The 19,997-nt window shown below is 56.8% G+C and overlaps 1 protein-coding gene across 1 annotated transcript in view; it reads right to left on the bottom strand.

The window, feature by feature from the left end:
- Positions 1-960: 960 nt before the first annotated feature.
- Positions 961-19,997, bottom strand: part of GNG7 (G protein subunit gamma 7) — a 127,129-nt gene continuing 108,092 nt past the window's right edge. The window contains exons 4-5 of the mRNA XM_031689738.2: positions 7,702-7,820; positions 961-4,460 (exon numbers count right to left, since the gene is read on the bottom strand). Coding sequence (XP_031545598.1) covers positions 4,335-4,460; positions 7,702-7,782 — 207 coding nt within the window. The 5' untranslated portion in view covers positions 7,783-7,820 and the 3' untranslated portion in view covers positions 961-4,334. The remainder of the gene's footprint in view (positions 4,461-7,701; positions 7,821-19,997) is intronic.

Here is a 19,997-nt window from a genome sequence, read left to right as displayed (position 1 = left end):
GGACAAGTGTCAGAATCTCCTTCTTTTTTGTGGCTGAATCATGTATTCCACCGTGTGGTTGGACCACATTTGTTTATCCGTCATCTGTTGGACACTTGGGGTGTCCCCACCTTTGGGCTGCTGTGGATCGTGCTAGGAACACGGGTGTGCACATATCTGTTCAAGTCCCTGCTTTCAGTTCTTTTGTGTACACACCCAGAAGTAGAGCTGCTGACTCATGTGGTAATTTCACGTTTAGGTTTTTGAAGTGCCTTCTAATCTTATACTTTTTTTTCCAATAGAGAAATTTTATTTTCAATGATAAATATTTTGTGATTATTTTCCGTTATAGGTTATCACGAGGTACTGAACATAGTCTCCGGTGCTATGCAGTGAATCCGTGTTGCTCTCCTATTTCATGTGTAGCACTTTGTGTCTGTCAATCCCCTACTCCTAATTTATCCCACTCCCCCACATCTTCCCTAATCTTATCTTTCGTGATACATGGGGCACAATTTTTATGCAGCTGACTCTGTAAACGTTTTACACAAAGAAAGTTCTCTGCTCAGAGGTGGGAGGCAGCCGTGTACAGATGTATCACCAAAGATTTAACTCTTCATGATGTGCGGTGAGGCTGGGTCACAACTCATTTGACCTCTCCCCAGGAGTCTGGAGGTCGAGGGTGGTTTCTGGGTGACGGAGAGCAGGAAGGGGCGAGATCAAGACCTTCCCAGGCTCCGAGCTCTCAGAGGACCCGAGACTCACAACACGGGCAGATCCTCAGATGGCCTCCCCCTCAATTTTCTAACTACACGTCAGAAAGATGTAGGAGCCAGAGGTCACTTCTCTGTGCTGCTGCCCAAAGCCCGGTTCCATCTGTGTAGCTCTTCCCGCGGCTGGTGAGGGGTGGGGGTGTCACCCCCACCCCAATCCATCCCCACACGCAGCAGCCAGGGAGCTGAGGAAGGGCCGGAGCCGGCAGGAAGGAACAGTGAGCCTTTTTATTGTGGATTCATTCACTTGGTATCAACAATCCCACACAATATTACAACACAGCAGGAAAGTGGGTGTGGCACACCTGGAATTTTTTAAAAATCAGAATAAAAACCACTGGACATCCAAACGCAGATGGGGTGGAAGCCGTTAGAACCACAGGCTGCTTCTGAGAAGCAGGAACCAGTCCTTCCCATGTCTGGCCATAGTCTCCAGGGACAGAGGAGGAAGAGGGTGGAGGGTGACACATGGCTTCTGTTCAGGGGACCCTGCGTCAGGCTGGCTTTTTATAAATGCTCCTGAAGGACAAGCGACCTTTGGTGGCCTCGCCTTGGCCTGGAAACAGCCCCAGGTCACTCACGCTCGGGGGAGGGTCCAATGGCCTTTTCCTGCCACCCCGAGGCCAAGAAGGCCCAGCGCCTCCGGACACAGTGACCGGGACGTCAAAGGAGGAAAGAGCACCTTCCAGCAGGCCCAGTGGTTCACATCCCCACCGCATGACGTCACAGCCCAGTCACTTAATTCTTGGCCTGGGGGGTCACCTTTGGGGATGATGAGGGAGGGGCTACATTCTAGCTCCTAGCTCCTTCCTGGAGTGGAGGAGGGGAGGGGAGGGAAGGCCACAGGATCGGGGCTGGGCCGGGCCAGGCCCTCAGGGAGCACTGCAGGCTGCAGAAAAAGGGAGACTGCGCTTCTGCTGCCCAGCTCTGCCCTTCTTAGGTGACTGTGTCCTCAGTAGCCCCCACCTTCTCCCCCAAGTCACATGGCTGAGAGACACTGGTCTCCCCCACATCTGCGCTGCCCCTGCCAGCTCCCTGCCACTTACTGTCCCCCGAACGCCCTGAAAACCCTGTCTTCATGCTGATAACCTGAGCCACTAAAGCGCAAGCAGGAAACACTGCCGTGTATGCACTGCGGCTCCAGGCCTTCGCCCAGGGCACTGGCATTTACTCTAAGAAGGGGAAAAAGGAAAGGAAAAGAGGGCTTCCTCCTCAGCTGGAAAGAAACTCATAGTGGGGTTTCTGCTGACGCCACCTCCTGGGGTCGGAGGTTGCTGGCCCCTGAAGTGCAGCTTGGTGGTTGCGGCCATGGGGCTGGGGGATGGCTGTCCTCACTCTCTCTGGGCCTCACTTTACCCAGGCAGCTGGGTCCCTGGGGTCTCCGGGGTGGGGGTGGGTAGAAACGGACGATTTTGCTTCAGGGCTGGGGGGAGCGGAGGCTGGCTGAGCCGGAAGTCGGAGTCGGGATGGGGCTGCCAGGCTGACTCACCCCCAGCCCCGCTCAGCCAGGGGTCCTGGGCTTTGCTTCCTAGAGCCTTCCCCCGAGTCATTCGGGTGGGGACACGCGGTCGGGGCTGGGCTGGGCACGGCTGGCATGGGGTCTCGGTCCCCGGACGCTCCTGACGCCGAGATCAGGCTGTCTTGCCCTCTTTGGGGCCGGGTGGCTGGAGGGCAGGGACAGTGGGGGGCGCAGGAGGAAGGCCCGCGGTGCGCGGACCGAGCTCGGGCTCAAGGGATTAAGGCTTCTGTCACAGAGCAAAGGGTTACCAGTCAGCAGATGGCTGGGGGGGTGTCCTCGCCGGCAGACGCGCTCTGCCAGCTGCCCCTCTAACCCTCGGGATTAAGCCCCGCTGTGCTCTGGCTTCCCCCTGCCCAGCGGGCGCCCCCGAGGTTTCTGGAACAGGCTTTGTTCCGCCCTGCTGCTCTGCTGGGGACGGGGTGAGGCACCTCGGCCGCTGGCTCCCCACGCAGTGGAAGGGGGCAGCAGCCTGAGTGGGCGGGGGGTTGCGGCTTGCCCGTCCAACTGCAGTGCGGGAGGCCGGGCCCCCGGAGGCCCCAGGTGCTCCCGGACCGGCCGGAGAGAGCTGGGCGCCTGGGAGAAACGCGGCCCTGGGTCTGCACGCAGCGGGGGCCGGCCGCGGGGAAGGGGGGCATCCCGCGAGGCTTCCCAGCGATGCAAGGTCCGCGCCCGGCAGGACCCCAGGGGCGCGAAGCGGCGAGGCGCGGGCGAGGTGCACGAGCTCTGGCCCGGCCGCGCCCCGCCTGCCTTCTGCGGCTGCGCAGGGCCCTCCCGCTCGGGCCCCGGGGCTGGACTGCAGCCTCCGGCCCCGCCGCCGGGAGTGGGCCGGAGCTCGGGGCGCGGGGTCCCCGCGGCTGTAGGCGGCGCTGGCAGGTGAAGGCAGGTGGGCGTCTTAAGAGAGGAAACAGCAATTGTAAAAAGGGCCCCTGCCCTGTCCCCAGCCGTCAGCTCCATGACGCCCCACGTTTCCCAGGCTGCGCGGAGGGATGGACACCCCTCGCTCCCTCCGGCCAGATGCTCGGGGTCGTTGAGCGCGAGCGAGGAGGGCGGGGCGGCGGGTGCCCCTCCGTTTCCGGGCACAGGGTCTCATCTCAGGGGCCTCCGCGGCTACTTCCAGGTCATTTCACACCTTGCTAAACCTCGACGCACTGGGCAGCCCTGCTCACTGGGCAGGCCTCCCGGGCTGCATGGCAATGCACGGAAGTGGAACAAAACACAGCCAGACGGAAGGGCTGAGCATGACCGAAGCCGCTCGCTGCCCACACCGACGTCTCGTGCTTACGACAAAACAAAACTCAGCCGGCCATAGCACTGACTAGGGCCACTTGCGAAGATGCGTTTGTGGGATGCGCGGGGTCCCCAGGAAAGGGCAAGGGCCGTGGCGTGGCTGTCGGGTGACACATGCCGTACGAAAGCCACGTGGCAGGGTGACCACAGCCGAAGCCCCCTTCCAGGCCTCTAAAATCCGCTTGTGCCTTACCACTCAATCCAGTTTAGCTGCTGCTTCAGCCAATAAAACCTGACTTTTAGCAGTTTGGATTAACACATTTTAAATGGAAAGGAGAGAAATTTCCAAAAAAACCTCATAATGCCTCTCCCCAACCCCAAACCAGTTTTACTCTGCTTACTGCCCCACATCCCCCCAAAAAAAGCATCCCACCATCAACCCGGCAGAAATCTTCACAAATGGCCACTGCAAAACTTACACCCGGCCAGGTCGCCCAGGCCCGCAGCTAAATCACCCACCTCCTTCCCGTCCCTTGGCCCAGCTCTGCCCTGGGCCGCAACTCCAATGGCAACTCAGTTTAAAAAAATTGTTACCCTCTTGCTGGGGCATCTCAGCTGCTCCCCGTCGAAGTGGTTGCACAGCAGGGCCCCTGTGAGGGCTGCAGAGCTGGGTCTGAAGCCCCAGCTGAGCCCAGAGGATACACGTTACCCCATCTGGGCAGTGGCAACGTTGTGCACTTCTTTTGGAGTTAAAATTTTGTGGGACTAAGTACTGAAGGGTGCCCTGACTGGGGGTGGGGGGTGGGGAGAGGGGCTGAGCACACAGGAAAACAAAGCTATAGAATAATACAAGGCTTCTTGTCCTTAAAGGGGTTCTCGGAGGCAGGGACTCCCACCAGCAGGGGGTCGTTCCGGGCGTGCTGCTCACAGTAACTCATGAGTTCGGATGAGGCTTTGGAGACCTGTGTGTGGGCACAAGGACGAGAGAGGAAAGATAAGAAAGGGCCAAGACACCTGCGTCCACAGCAGCATGGCTCAGCGGCCAGAAGGTGGACACAACCCCAATGCCCATCAACTGAAGACCAGATACACACCACCTGCCACTCTACACGTGGGAGCATCACTCAGCTGTGACCAGGAGAGCAGCCCTGACACCTGCCACCACGGGGACGGACCCTGAGAGCACGATGTTCAGTGAGAAGCAGACACAGAAGAACACACAATGTGTGACTCCAAGGATGTGAGGCGTCCAGAACAGGCCAGTCCACAGACACAGGGAGGGGCTCCTGGCTGTCAAGGGCTGGGGGGGGATGAGGGTGATGACAGCTAATGGGGATGGGGGTGCTTTTTGGGGTGATGGAATGTTCTGGAATTAGGTAGTGGTGATGGGTGCACAACACGGTGGACACACTAGTATCACTAATGGTAAGTTTTGTTATGTTTATTTTACTGGAATTTAAAGAAGATTAAAGAAGAAGGACTGAGCCTCCCCCAGCAGGAGCTGGGCAGAGTCTGAAGGGAAGGGTCAGGGAGGGCTCAGCCTAAGACTTTGTCTCCGCCCGAGAATGGACCCGACAGGAAGGTCCCTGCCTGGACGCCCCCACAAGCCCTCTGGGCCTCAGTGACCCTGGTGAGTGGGCTGACACCTAGGACTCCCTGCACCAGGGTCCCAAAAGAGGAGGGCGGAGATGAGGGCAGGTGCCTGGTTCCCGAGGTCCCACCACCCTGCTAGCGTCTCTGCAGCCTTGGCCCCTCCGGCAGCCTCCTTCCCACCTGTGCAGCGAGAGGCAGGGGGAGGGCTCTGGGAGGTGTGGCCGCCAGGAGGGACCTCGGTGCCCCCAGACTGCAGCCCCGGGCGCCAGGGCCCCGGGCTCCGATCCTAGAGCTCAGTTTGGAAGACAGACCTCCCGCCGACAAGCGTCTCAGGACCAGGAAATGGGATGCTCTGCGCCCTCCGTCCCCGCCTCGCGGGCGACCTCTCACTGGGCCTGACCCTGCTGTCCTGGTCGCTGTCCTGGGGCTCCAAAACCCCAGGCGGGACTGGGAGGGAGGCCTGTCACGTCCTGCCTCTGCTCCTCCCCACATTCAGAGGGGCACCGGGGGAGCCCTCCCGACATCAGACAGGCGGGTGAGCGGGTGAGTCAGCGTCCTCCGCCAGGGCCTGGGCTGGCTGGGTGCGCGGAGGAAAACCACTTCAACCGGGGCCTGCTCTGTCTTCAGCCCCCAGGAATGCTTTGAATGCTCAGAGTTCTGGAACATTCAGACGCCTCGTGGGAGGCCCCCTAACCCCACCGGGAGGTGCACCTGGCCGGGCTGGAGGCCCAAGGCCATCACAGGGATTCCCACCCCTTCCTTCCACCAAGAGCCATCCCTTCCTCAGGAATCCCCAGACCAGCCGTGCCTGGGGGATGGGGGTGCTGATGGAAGAGAGCCCTAGCAAACACTAAGGGCGATGGCTGATTTTAAGTGTACAATTGCGGTGGCCAGGGTACCTGGCTGTCTGGTCAAAAGCCAGCCTAGACGTCTCTCTGAAGGTATTTTTAGATGAGATTCACATTTACGTCAATGGACTTTAAGGAAATCAGATGATCCTCCGTAGTGTGGGTGGGCCGCTTCTAATCAGTTGTAGGCCATCAGGGAAAAGACTGAGGTCTCTCAAAGTGGAAAGATTTCTGCCTGCAGACGGCCTTCAGACTCGAGCTGCATCAGCTCTTCCCTGGGTCTCCAGCCTGTGGTCCGCCGTGCACACTTCAGACCTGCCAGCCCCACGACTGTGTGAGCCAGTGCCTTAACATACATGTCACACCCTTCTCTCTCTGTAATATAGTCATATGCCCCTGACTAATCCAGTGGGGCTGGAGCAAGGCTAATGTGGAGCCATGAAACACCCGTGTCTTCTAGATGGAGACTTCCTGGCCCTCACCTGGCCACCTGCAGGCTGGGGTCTGGGGCAGGAAACAGCTTCTCGGAGGAGGCTCACCATCCTTTGCAAAGCGGTCATGGGTTTGGTAAGAGTGATTTGGAAAAGTGTCAGACACTCATCTTGTGTAAGAGGCAGAGACCAGCTGCTTGGCCTACACGCTCTGAAAGCCCTGGATGTCGTCATGATGTCCACTTGTGGACTTAAAATTCATTTATGTAAACACACATGGTCCCTCCACACATGGGAGCATCACTCAGCCGTGACCAGGAGCAGCCCTGACACCCGCTCCCACATGGACGGACCCTGAAAGCACGGTGCTCAGGGAGAGAAGCAGACACAGAAGGACACACGCTGTGTGAGTCCACGGATGTGAGACGTTCAGAACAGGCCAGTCCCCAGACACAGAGAGTGGGCTCCTGGCTGTCAGGGGCTGCAGGGGGAGGATGGGGAATGACTGCTCATGGGATGGGGTTTCTATTTAGGGCGATGGAGTGTTCTGGAATCAGTGATGATGGCTGCACGACATTTTGAGTTCACCAAATGCCACCGAATCGTGTACTTTAAAAATGGTTAACTTCAATTTATGCAAATTAAAAAAAAAAGCCTGCAGAGCTGACTGCCTGATGAGGATGCACTGTCTTGTTTTGCTTTGCATGTTCCTGATCCCTGATGGGTTAAGTGTCTTCGAGCAGGAACTGCTTGTCTTTCTTCTTTTCTTTTCTTTTCTTTTTAGCATAAAAATCAAACACGCTGATTTCAAAAAACGCAATCGATGCAGGAGTGAAGAAAGCGAACAGTGAAAGGCCCGTGTCCTCCTTTCCCTTTGAGGGGCTGGGGCGCTAACTTCTGTGTGCATCTGTCACAGCGAGGGAGCCAGCTCTGAGGATGAGGGGACAGAGGCCACAGTGCCTGCCTCACGCTGATGCTTTCGGTGGGGCCTGAGGTGGCCTTATCTGGGGCTGTCCAGGGAAGGACCCCAATGGCTGGGGTGGGCTTAGAGCAGAACTCGAGGCCTGCCTCGGGTCCCACTGTGTTTATAAAGCATGCTGGCACGCCGACCATCACCACAACCCATGACAGAAGGTTTACATCTGTGTCTTTTTGCTGAGAAAACTGGCTCAGAGAGGTTAAGTGAGTGGCCCAAAGTCACACAGCATGAGGCACAGCAGAGCGCATTTCCCCGCCGTCCAGCTGAGCGGTCTGTGCCACCTGTTTGCTGAAGGTGTGCCTGGGGGTCTCTCCCCGCCTCTGCCCGCCACTCACCCACCCACCCAGCTCACCTTGATGCGCTCGATCCCAGCTTCGATGCGGAGCTGCTCCACCAGCTTCCGAGCCTGGGCTATGTTGTTAGTGGTTGACATCGTCTGCCATCAGCTCTGGGCCCCCGTCGTCCAGAGAGCTGCGGGAGGAAGCAGACAGACGTGAGCTGGCCTGTCACACCCAGGGACTGCAGGTGGAGGGCCGACAGGAGGGACACCCCGCTTCCGGAAGCCTCCTGGGCCTGCCCCGCCCCACTCCCCTGCAGCCCTGCAGTCCCTAGGTTGCTGGTGGGAGGCCCAGCCAAGCACATCTTCCCCACAGTCCCCTCCTGTGTGGTCGGGGGCATGTGCTCGCTGCATGTGACCACCAAATGTCCCAGGAAAGTTCACAAAGCCATGGTATTGGCTGCTGGCTGGCGCAGGACAAGGGGAGTTTTCTCTGATTCCTGCTCCTGTGCCAGGCCCTCCCCAAAACTGCTGGCATTGGGGCTGGATCATCCTCTGTGGGGGGCCGTCCTGGGCACCGTGGGATGTTGGGCAGCCTCCCTGGCCCCCACCCACTCGATACCAGAGGCCCCCCAGTGTGACGATTACAGATGTCCCCAGACATGGCCCAGTGTCCCTTGGAGGCAGATTCACTGGGGGAGAGGCCCCTGGCTGTGGACCCAGATGGAACACGTAGGAAGTCAGCACCCTTGGGTCTGGGCGCCCTGCCCCTTCTCGGGAGGCCCGGGGCCTGTCTCCTCCATCTGTGTGTTACTGGGCCCGCAAAGTAAAGTTTAATCACATTGAACGTGTCGCGTTGCCTGTGGATGGACAAGCATTTGTAGAAAACGGCAGACAGAGCCCCAGTGCCTGCTGCCCGGCTTCTCTCATCGGCAGCATCTTGAAAACCTGTATGCAGTGACATCACAGCCAGGACGCCGAGGCACTGACGCAAGGAGGATCGGAGTCCCTCGCCCCCAGGGTCCTCCTGCCCCGCCCACCCTGGTGGCCAGGCCTGCAGGTGCGAGCTCCGTCCACACTTTGGTCCTCCCGGGAATGCTGTTTAAATGGAACCACACAGTATGGGAACTCTGGGCATTGGCCTTTATCTATCTATCTACCTATCTATCTATCACTCAGCATAAACATCCGGAGATCGCCCAGGCAGCTGTGCTCATCAACAGCTTCTTCCTTTGCACGGCCGAGTAGACATCCCTGGCGTGGAGGTGCTGCCGTTTAACCGAACACCCGTCCGAGGACACGCGGGCTGGTTCCTGGCTCCGGCTGTCAGCGACACAGCCGCCACAGACGTCCGTGTGCAGGCTTCTGTGCGCACAGAAGTCTTTATTTCTCTGGAATAAGTGCTGAGGAGTGTGCCTGCATGTTTCATTTTTTTAAAAATATTTTTACTTTTGGGTTAGATTTTTTAAAAAATTTATTGTCGGTACTGGGGATTGAATCCAGGACCTTGTGCATGCTAAGCATGTGCTCTACCACTGAGCTGTGTGCCCCCTGCATGTTTCGTTTTTTTAAGAGAACGCTGGAGTGTCTTCCAGAGAGGCTGCACCATTTTACGTTCCCGCCAGCCGTGGACGAGGCATGGTCATTTATTTTTATGATTCAGTTATGCAACGCTGTTTCTGTTCCTCAAGGGGGTAATAATTCTTTTTTTCCATCCAATCTACATTTCGTGGGCCCTGGGCCCTGGGACAGTGGTTCTCAGCTGGGGCAGCCTTGCCCCCAGGGACACTGGGCCATGTCTGGGGACACCTGTGGTCGTCAGAATTGCAGATGCTCCTCGAAGGGCCAGAGAAGCTGATCACCCTCCACCGTGCCAGGGATGACCCCCCCCATGGAGAATGACCCTGCCCCGAATGTTGACGTGCCACGGCCGAGAAACTGGGTCTGATCCCTGCTCACACCAGACACCAGAATAAAGCCTGGTGGGTCAGACAGTGTAAACCAGGGTGACCCCCAGTGTCTGTGAGTCACTCCTTCCTCCCACTCAGATGTGTGTTTAAATGTGTGCAGCATCCCGGGACCTCAAGGTCAAGTGGTCATGGAGTGCAGTCTCCTGGGGTCAGTGCAGTCTTCTAACCCAGGGGGTCTCATATGGGGAGACACTGCCCCCAGGGGACACTGAGCAATGTCTGGGGACATCTATGGTTGTCATGACTTGGGGTGGGGCGCTCCTGGCCTTGAGATGGGATCAGAGCATGACCTGGCCTCAGTGTGGGCAGCGTCCAGGTTGAGGAAGCTCCAGGTGCGTGTTAGTTCAGCTAGGGGGTGGGGCGGCAGTGCGAAGCCCAGGATCAGGAGTCCTGGGGAGCTGGTCCCGGCTGGGCTGACGTTCCCCCAGGTAAATCAGTAGCCCACTGTGCTCTGTCCCAATACACTGTACCTCTGTCTGTTTTGCAGTCGGTAGAATGGGCTAGCTGCAGAAAAGTAAAGGCAGATTTCAGGTTTTCAAAGAATGTCCTATTTGGCAATAAAAAGTCCAAGTCTTGGCTGGCCCTCCAGGGAATTGCACTGAGTGGCAAAGGCCAGTCCCCAGAGCTCCATGTACAGAACATCTCTGAGATGCCGAAGTCGGGGAGATGGAAGAGAGATCCGTGGTTGTAGGGGGTGGTGGCCTGGGGGGGGTTCTGGGTAGAAAGGCAGACACCAGGGTCCTTGCGTGGCGGGAAGTGCTGTGTCTCTCGCCCTTGGTGGATTCCCGTGTCTGCACAGGGCATGAACTTGCCAAGAACAAATAAAACTGAACAAATCTGCATCAGGTGGGGGGGTCGTCTCGGTGCCGACACCACGGCTGTGACGCTGTCCACGCTCTGACCCAGCGGCCACCGCGGGGATACAGGGTGCAGGGCGCTCGGACTTGCTCTCTGCGATTTGGTGCAGCAGCGTGTGAACCGCCAGTGATCTTCGTCCAAGTTTCGATTAAAAAAGATCCCTTCCACGCTGCTGGCTCCCTCCTTCCCGCCAGTCACCCGGGCCCCTCTCTGGGTCAGAAAAGGCCCAAGTGTGTCTGCTCTGAGCGCACAGAGCCCACGTGTGGGCTTCCAGAGGGCTCTGATTCAGCAGAGAGCTTCAAAGCAGCCGCAAAACATCCAGCTCAGGGAAAACCGCCCTTGGTTTGGCTTAAAAATACCTAAATTACTCAGCACTAAATATAGACGCTCACAGAGAACAAACGGGGTGGCCCCATGGCGTGTTTTCCTTGGAAGGCCAGGCAGTACCGTTCAGCACCCACACATGGGGCGTCCACCAGGTCCCCAGGAGCCCCGGCCACCTCGGGGACCCCAACTGCGGCCTCCCTCTTAAGCTCTAAGCCCCTGAGCGCTGCTCGCTGTCTGTCTGTCTGGGCACAGCGCCCTGTGAGGTTCCCTCTGGGCTGGGTTATACCCCGGGCCCCAGGGACGGCCAGAGAGGCTGCATCGGGGGCTGCAGGTGCACGCGCGTCTGTGAGTGTCAGTGCACGTGTGAGCCTGTCTCGATGTGTACTTGTGTGTATATGAGTGCGCACAGCACACGCGTGCAGATGCGTGTGTTTACGAGTGCGTATGCACAGGTGCAGGTGTGCGCCTGTGCATGAGTGTGCCATGTGCCTGTGTGTGAGTGGTGGAGCTGCCGGGACCCAGACACGCTTGCATCACCGCAGCCCAGGCAGCAGACGGGAGCCCTCGTCCCAGCCGATGTCCCAGCCAGTCACTGCCGCGTGGGCCGCGTGCCCCCCGGGGTTAGGTCAGCTCCCGCGGGACGGGCAGCGCACTGAGTCAGCCAGGAACATTCCTCACCAGCTGCCTCTCCGCAACGGGCACGTGACGGCGGGCACCCGACCTGGCTGGGCCTGCCGGGGCCCAGAGGAGCCGGGGGAGAGGGTGGGATCGCTGACTCCAGGAGGGAGGGGTGAGGCGGCTGGAGCTGTAAGCGGTGGTCAGGTCCCGACTCTAGGGTCGGCCTCTGCGGAGAGGCGGGTTCAGGCCTGGCAAGGCTGGGGACACGACTTGGGGTGAGGTTTGTCTAAAAATAGGACCTTCACAGACGCCACCAGGCCCTGGCTGGCCTCCCAGGAAAGGGCCGGGAAGTCACCGGGGTCAGGCAGCTCCCGCAGAAGACTCACGGGCATGTGTCTGGCTGGCAAGGACCGTGAAGGCCCCGTGCTTTGGGACCTAGTGTGAGGCTGTGCTGATGCCACAGGCGGGGTCGTCACCAGAATGTTACAGACCTGAGCCCAGGCGCCAGGCTCTGGTACACAGGGGGACTGAGTACTCCCGGGCGGGGGCGGCGCCTCTCCAAGGTGGGCTGCAGGGATGGCAGGATGGGGGCACCTAGTCAGAACAGGGGCACTGCAGACAGGGGGCTGGGTCATCCTCTATGGGGGCCGTCCCGGGCACTGTGGGGTATGGAGCAGCCTCCCTGGCCTCACCCACTCCATGCCTGCCGCAGCCCAGTCGTGACAACCACAGATGTCCCCGGACATGGCCCTGTGTCCTCTGGGGGCAGACCCACCCTCGGGGGTAAACCTCTGGGTTAGATCAAGCCTCATTTTCACAACCAAAGAGATTCCATCTAAAAAGCCATAGAATGAAAAAGTTAAGTTACACAAATTAGTGAAAATGCACAGAATACTGATTCTGTCACAGAGAAGTGACATTTTAGCAACTGAAGAAACAGAGTGAATGGAGAAGCTCAACGTTATGACCATAGACAAGTACTGAGAACTTCTTCATGGCAAACTGGCGAAACTAAAACCCGAGACCACGGACCTAGGAAAACCTACGGCAACGGTTAGTGGGCAAGCGAGCTCTTTGTCATGTTGCTAATACCTTGGTCGTTGGGTCCCCTTGAACTATCAGGAAAGGACTTCTCGAGCAATTCAGGTAGGAAGTAATTTGACTGGTAAAAATCAAAGTGAATGGAGCATGGCCTCATTAGCAATCGAGGAAAGTAGGCTGGAGGAATTGTGGTGGCCACTTCATCTACCCAGAACACCAGGAGGGCTGCTGACGGAGCGCCACCTGACGCAGGCAGCGATGCGATCGCCCACCACCCTCTGGTCCTGTTGTCCAATCTCAGCCTCATAAACTGGACGTCAAGAGCTACAAGGCTGTCCTCTTAAATCCCCTGTCTGGGCATTTATCCCGGGTGGGGGGGAAATCAAAAGAAATAAAAAGCCACATGTAGAAAGGTGTTTACGACGGTGTTATTTATAATAGTGAAAAACTAGAACGAAACCACATGTTCCTTGGTAGGGGAATGGCTACTTCATTGGGACGTTTTCCTGGTGAAGCATTAGGCTGCCATTATAAATGGTACCTAAAGATGTGGAGCCCAGGGGAGGTGTTACATGAAAAACAAAACAAAACAAATCTAGGTTGAGCAAAAAAGATAAAATTTTGGATTGAGGGGAAAAAAAACCCAGGGAGATGGACAAAGTGTGGATGCACACAGCAAAGTCCTGTCACATGACAGTATTTGTGGATAAAGGCAGAAGGGGTGCCTCCAAGTGACAGTCTGGTCAGTGATTGCCTTTATAATTTCCTTTAATTAAATGCTTTCTGTTAAGGTATAATTTTTGTCCAGTAAAATTCGTGCTTTTGGGTGTGCAGTTGATGAGAACTTACAAACGTACACAGTCCCGCGGCCAGCACTGCCATCAAGATACGGAGAAACTCCATCAGCCTAAGACATCCCCACTGTGTTGCCACTCTGTGTTGCTGGCCCCTGCAGACCTCGATCTCTTCTCTGTTCCTGGAAGTCCTACAAATAGGGTCCAATGGTGTAGAGTCTGGTTCCTTTCATTCAGGGCACTGTCTGCACGAGTGACCGCGTGGCTGGGTCCATCGGCATCGGGCCATCACAGGACCGTGCCCCTGGGTGTGGATCCATTCACCTGCTGCACTGCGTCTGGGTTGCTTCCGGCTTTTGGCGATTGTGAGCAAAGCGGTGGTGAACATTCAACTATGGGTTTTTGTGGGAAGCGAAATTTCCATTTCTCCTGGGTAAACCCCTGTGCGTGGGGTTTCTGGCTCCTGGGACAGGTGTATGTTTACCGTTAGGAGTTAAACATTTTCCGTTTCCAAAGTCACTGTGCTATTTTGTATTTTGAAATAATCACAGACTGACAGGCAGCTGCAAAAATAGTACAGAGAGTCCCACGCATCCTTTTCCCCGCCTCCCGAATGGTGACATCTCATGTGACTGTGGGACACGGATGCTGGGCCGTGCTCAGCCTTTACCGGCCCTCCCACGACTCATTCATGTGTAGAAGGGACTTTTGTCACCACTCACCCCTCCCAGGGAAATCTGGTCTAAACATTTCCTGTCCTGGCCGCTGTCCCTGACTAAGAGCCCGGTTCCTCCCTCCTGCACCCCTCATGGAGCTGGGCCACCTGCTATAGACCTGCCCCATGCCACCACGGCTACCTGTGACCCCAGCAGACAAGCTTTGGTGTAAATGTTTGTGAAGTGGACAGATGGGCAGAGACAAGAGAAAAAGTGTGACAAATTGGTGACAGTATCAGGGGGAAAAAGCCTAGGGCTCCAGCTGGCAAAGCTCCAAGGTGGCTGAACTCTTGTGTTTATCAAATCCTAGAGGTCTTGGTCAGCAGTGGGGACATACAACCCACCATAGTCCGGGCTGCCCCCACCCCAGCCCCACCAGCACTGCTGACCTCGGGGCCGGGCCCTTCTCCATGGGGGCCATCCTGGGCACTGGAGGGGTTAGAGCAGCATCCTGGACCGCACCCACTCCATGCCAGGAGGCCCCTAGTTGTGACAATCACAGGTGTCACCAGACATCACACGGTATCCCCTGGGTGCGGAATCTTGTCTTTTATGGAACTCTCTTATTAGAAGAAATTTTGCAGCTAAGAGATGTTCATCTAGGCAAAGTGCAAACAGTTTTTATGGAACTAAAATGGTTCGGTTTGAACTGAAGTGGTGCTGGATGAAAACAGAAGTTCGTTTCACAAGGGGGTTTAATTTTCTTAGCACCTAACAGCCCTCTGGGACTGGGAGGGGTCACATGGGGCCAGACCTCCCCCTGAAGCTCAGCCGACAGCACGTGTGAAGGGGGACAGAGTGGGAGGCAGGGCCCCTGGGGGAAGTGGCGGACCTGAATTCTGCCCCAGATCCCAAAGCTGTGTGGCTTTGGGAAAGTTACCTCCCCTCTCTGAGCTCTGGTGAGCTCTGGTCAATGCTCAGAGTTCTACTCCCTCTCAGTGCAGGCCCAGCGAACCTCCAGGTCGTCCAGATCCTGTGCCAGGGATCAGAGGTCCCAGGGGCTGGCAGCCACCAGGGGCCCTCTTTCAGTAACCCTGGCAACTGCCAAATATAAACATAGCTGCTGGGGAGACCGAATGAGACCAGGTGACCTGGACCTCCTGCGCCAGCGCATGAGGGAGGGCCAGTGTTTTGCTAGCACTGGGGTGGCCACTCCCCTCACCTGCCCAGGGGCCGGGGCGGGGCAGGGTGTCACAGAGCCCGCTGGCCCCGGGGCCGAGTTTGAAGTCGATCATATTAAAACTAGGAATGGAGGAAAGTGGTGAGAGAGCCGGTTCCGAGAGACCGGAAGTGGCCCCTTTTCCAGCTTGCAGGCCCCGCCCCTTCTGAGCCGTGCTGCAGAGGTGAGACTGGGTTCCTTTCAGCTGGTCTCTGGGCTTCAAGAGTCCATGATGCTGGGCACGCTCAGTCGCTTCCGTGCTGCCTTTGGACATGGTTAGGGGCCTTCCAGCGCCTGGTGACCCTTTGTGGCATAACTCCCCCGCGAGCTCCCAGAGCAATCAGGTCTTGGGGACCAGTGACAGACTGTCCTGCTGAGGGGCCCCAGCAGCGCTGCACGGGACAGAGAAACAGAGGCACTGGAGGGCTAGTGAGGTAAGAAGGATTTCCATCCAGGATCCGGCTTTCCGGCTACCCGGCTACCCTGGGGAGGAGGGTGTGCGGAGAGACTGAGTGATAGCTCTATCACTCAGGCCCCCCAAGGCTAGGGGTGCAGAGGGTGAGATTGGGGCGTCCCAGGGGGAGGGCGCTTGCTGAGCTCCCGCCTGGTGTGAGCGGGGATGGAGCGCTGCCTTCTAAGAAAAGGAAGCAGGCAGGCCCTCAAGCGGCTGCAGCTGAGTTCTGAATAGCGGCAGCCCCTGATGCTGGACTGAGGGGACCCTCAATCGCTAGTAGCCCTAGATGCTGAGCAGAAGTGAACGCGAATCCTTTCTGGTGGAAAATGGCATAATCTTAGGCTTCCAATTGTTTCTACAAACAAGGCAGTAGTCACAGTGCCTAGCACACAGTTGGAAGTGACCAGGCATACGAGAAGCCAGGGCCACGTGAACAAAAATCAGCAGGAAAAACAGTCAATACAAAGAGACTCCCAGGAGTCCCACACCCTGGAACTGACATACTCTGAAATAATTATGTTGATTCTATTCCATAGGTGAGACTGGAATTTTAGCAGCAAATTGGAAAATAGAGAGAAAGAATGCATGGACATGTGGAAAATGCTAATATCCAAAATGAACACAATGGAAGACGTAGGACTGTTAAAGACAACGGAAGAGAAAGTCGGTGAAATGAAAGATAGAAAATCTCCAGAATGAAGCACGGAGACACAGATGGAGAGAGGCCACAGGGGACAAGGCGAAAGGCACAGAGGACGCAGCAAGGTCTAACACACACACAACTGGAGCTCTGGAAGATGGAGGGAGAGAATGGGGCAGAAGCACTCTTTGACGAGACAGTGACTGATAATTCCCCAAAACTGATCAAAAGAGGACTCTAAGCCACAGATTCAGGAAGCCCCAGAACCTCAGGCAGGAAACATAGTTTAGAAACAGACAGAGAAATGGCCAAGAAGCACATGGAGAGGTGCTCAGAGGTGCTCAGTGATTAGTCTTTGGAGGAAGTATAAATGATAACCATAGTAAGAGACTGTTCCATGACTGTCTGGGTGGAAAACATTGAAAAGACCAACAACACTAAGTCCTGGGGAGGCTGTAGACACACCGAGGTTTCGCACGTTCCTGATGGGAGTTAGCACAATAGTACAACCACTCCAGAAAACGGGTGAGCAGATTCGTATGAGGCGAAACACATACCAAAGCTGTGACCCAGCAACTCCACTCCCAGGGACTTACCCAAGGTAAATAAAAAACTATTTCCACAAAAGGACTTGTACAAGACGTTCATATGTCTGCAACAGCAAAGGCTGGAAGTAATCCAAACGCCCGTCCACAGGAGAATGGGCCAACCTGCAGTAATTCGTGCCACAGAATGGGACTGCACAAGGAGAGAGAGGAACCTACTGGCAGATGAAGTCACGTGCATGGCCCTCAAAATGCTTTGTCAAGTGACAGAAGGCAGACATTAGAAGCGTTCTCTATCTCGACTGAGGTGCTGGTGTACACAGGTGTACAGATTTGTCAAAGTTCATCAAACTGTGTATGTAAGATCTGTTCATCTTAGGGAGGAGGAATTATAGCTTAATAAAACCAGCTAATTATAAAACAGACAGACAGACATAAGCTGGAGGAAAAAGGACCAACAACGTGACGGATCCAGTGAAAATTCTAGACCTGGTGAAAATAAACTTCAAGAATTAGGGTAAAATAAAGAGTCACAGGAGCCATCAGTTCAGTACGCGCCTCCACCCGGTCCACCAACAGAAGATGCCCTGTGCGTCTGCCTTGAGAATCCTGTGACACTGTTCTCAGCTGTTTTGGTTATTGGGGCCCAACGATCGGAGCTGTAGGTACTACTTCAGGAGGTCACTCATTTGAATTGTGTGATTTTATACACAGGAAAAAAGGAAGTCAGCATCTGAAAAAATATGTGGACCCCCCCATCTGCCACAACTGGTCCAGGCCAGAGTGATGCGGCCCCAGAGACCTTGGTGCAGCCAGCCCCTCCCTGCATGGGCTCCGCAGGGCTCTCAGCAGGCCAGGCAGACTCCGGTGCCCCCCAGGGGGCACCTGCTCCGTTCCCCATCCCTCCATCCCTCCTCCCAAACACTGGAGCAACTTCTGAGAACACATTCGGGTCTGTCCCTGCTCTGCCCAGACACCACCTGGGACCTCTGCACTCTGACAAAATCAAGTGCAAAGTCAAAGCGTGTCACTTGCTTCCCACTGCCAGGAACTCCTCCTCTGCCCCGTATCCTGCCTGCTGTGGACGGAATGTCTGTGACCCCCACAAAATGTGTGTTGAAGCCTAACCCCCTGTGATGGTATTGGGAGGAAGGGCCTTTGGAGGGTGACTAGGTCAGGAGGGTGGGGCCCTCGTGAATGGGATCAGTGCCTCATGAGGGGCTGAAGGGACCAGAGGTCTCTTTCTCCACCATCTGACCCCATTCTCTGGGTGTGGGTGCTCCCTGGGGGACACACTGTCATCCTGGGCCTCCTCGTGTGGGTTCACCCCTTGTGTGGGTCCTTGTATCATGCCCAGGTGGCTGGCACACCTGTCCACCTGCCTCTGCCATGGGCTGGCAGTTCCTTGGGAGAATGTCTTTCTCAGAAATCTCTTCCACCCTGGCACCTTGAATCATCTTTACCACAGTGTGACCTCTCCACTTAAAACCGTCCCAAGGGGAACTTTTATAGAGAAGTGAGACATCTCACATCCATGGAGTCACACGCTGTGTGTCCCTCTGCATCTGCTCCTCCCCCTAAGCACCGTGCTCTCAGGGTCCGTCCATGTGGGAGTGGGTGTCAGTGCTTCTCTCCTTTTCACAGCTAAGTAATATTCCGTCATGTGCATGGAATAACATTTTTAAGCAAACGTTAAAAAAAAAAAGCAAAGGAAGAAAACCAAAAGCCCTCATCCTGCTGTTGCTAATATGGAAGCCACATACTTCCCTGGTCAGAGATGGGGTGGAAGATGGAAAAACCAGTGGTTTCTTGGAGTCTGACCAAGAAATATAAGATGCACATTTTGGCTTGTGGACAAGAACACTGGAGCGACGAGCTTCGTGAGGGCCACGCACATGACGACGGAGTGCATCCCCGCTCCCTGTGACGGGCGGGGACCCCAGTGTTGGCGCCCCTGAGGGGTGACTGTGCCCGAGTTTTACAGGTGCAGAGACTGAGGCTGGGGGTCTTCAGGGCGTTAACAACCTTCTCAAGACCGCGCAGCTGATGGAGGCTGGGCCAGGGTTTGAATCTAATTCCCAAGGCAGAGCTTACTGAGAGAGCAGACCTGGGGGCAGCCGGGCAGGTCCCAGCACACGGCCCATCCCCCATGCATCCAGAGGCAAGCTTTGGAGGCTGGGGGCACAGTCTCCGCATGCTCCAGTGCATTTGGCAAAGCATTTAGACAGAGGCTGGTCCCAGTTCTGAGGGTCTCCACACGTGGGGGATGGTGCCAGGACCCTCACATGGCTTCTTTCTTTGGGGAAGGGCCGGGGCAGAACACTGGGGACATGGACGACGCTGGCGCTGGGCCTGGGACAGGCCTCCGCAGCCACTGGGGTCAGAGAAAACCCCGAGTGAGATGTAACAGCAGAGTCTCAGCCTCGTGCCTCCCGTCTGCTGGTTGGGAAGTGACCCTGGGGCTCTTGGAGTCGTGGACATTTTTCCCCAAGGAACTGAGGGGACCATCCCGCCAGCTTCTGGTGGGGCTGTGCGTGTGTACCCGAGACACCCGTGCATCAACGCCTCTGCACCCTGTGGAGGACCTCTGCATTTCTGGGCTGGCGCTTCCTGGGGACCGAGCCTCCTTCCTTCCTCCTCGGCGAGTCCGAGGGACAAATGGTGCTCGCTGAGGCGGCAGGACAGGCCTGGACGCAGCAAGCGCTCAGATGTCTTTGGGATCCTGCGCTTTCCCGAGGTGCTCAGCATGACGGCGCGTCCAGGCTGCTCACTGAGGGGTGCCTGAGACCTCACTGGGGGTGGGTGGGCTGAGCCTCAGTGTCCAAGTGGGCAAAGCCATGAAGGAGCCCAAACAGCAGGCCTGGGGTAGCCTGGCCCCTGCAGGGACCCCGGGGCTCCGAGGCCTGAGCAGCAAGGCTGATGGGAAAGTGGATCACCTCCAGCCTCCCTGGCCCACAGCCGGGCACCCAGGGAAGCCCTGACCTGCCAGGCGTGTCCCGCGGGCAGACTCGGAGGCTGGCATTCCCCCGGGCCCGGGACCAGAGAGAGCAGACGTGCTCCCCTGCCCAGCCTGTGATACCATCTCCACCCTCAGAGGTGTTTTCCGCCTGCACAGGAAGCAATGACAGCGAGACACAAAAATGCCTGCATTCCCCCTGAATTCCGCGCATAGCTCTCATAGCTGGGATGGGTGCCACTCCTAGCCTGCCCGACAAACCGACACCCCAGCCGCCAGCGCTGTCTCCTTAC

The sequence above is a fragment of the Vicugna pacos genome, chromosome 22, assembly GCF_048564905.1.
Source record: "Vicugna pacos chromosome 22, VicPac4, whole genome shotgun sequence".
In the NCBI taxonomy this organism is placed as follows: Eukaryota; Metazoa; Chordata; class Mammalia; order Artiodactyla; family Camelidae; genus Vicugna; species Vicugna pacos.
Note: the sequence above shows the minus strand (reverse complement) of the source record. Positions and strands in the feature narration are given on the sequence as shown.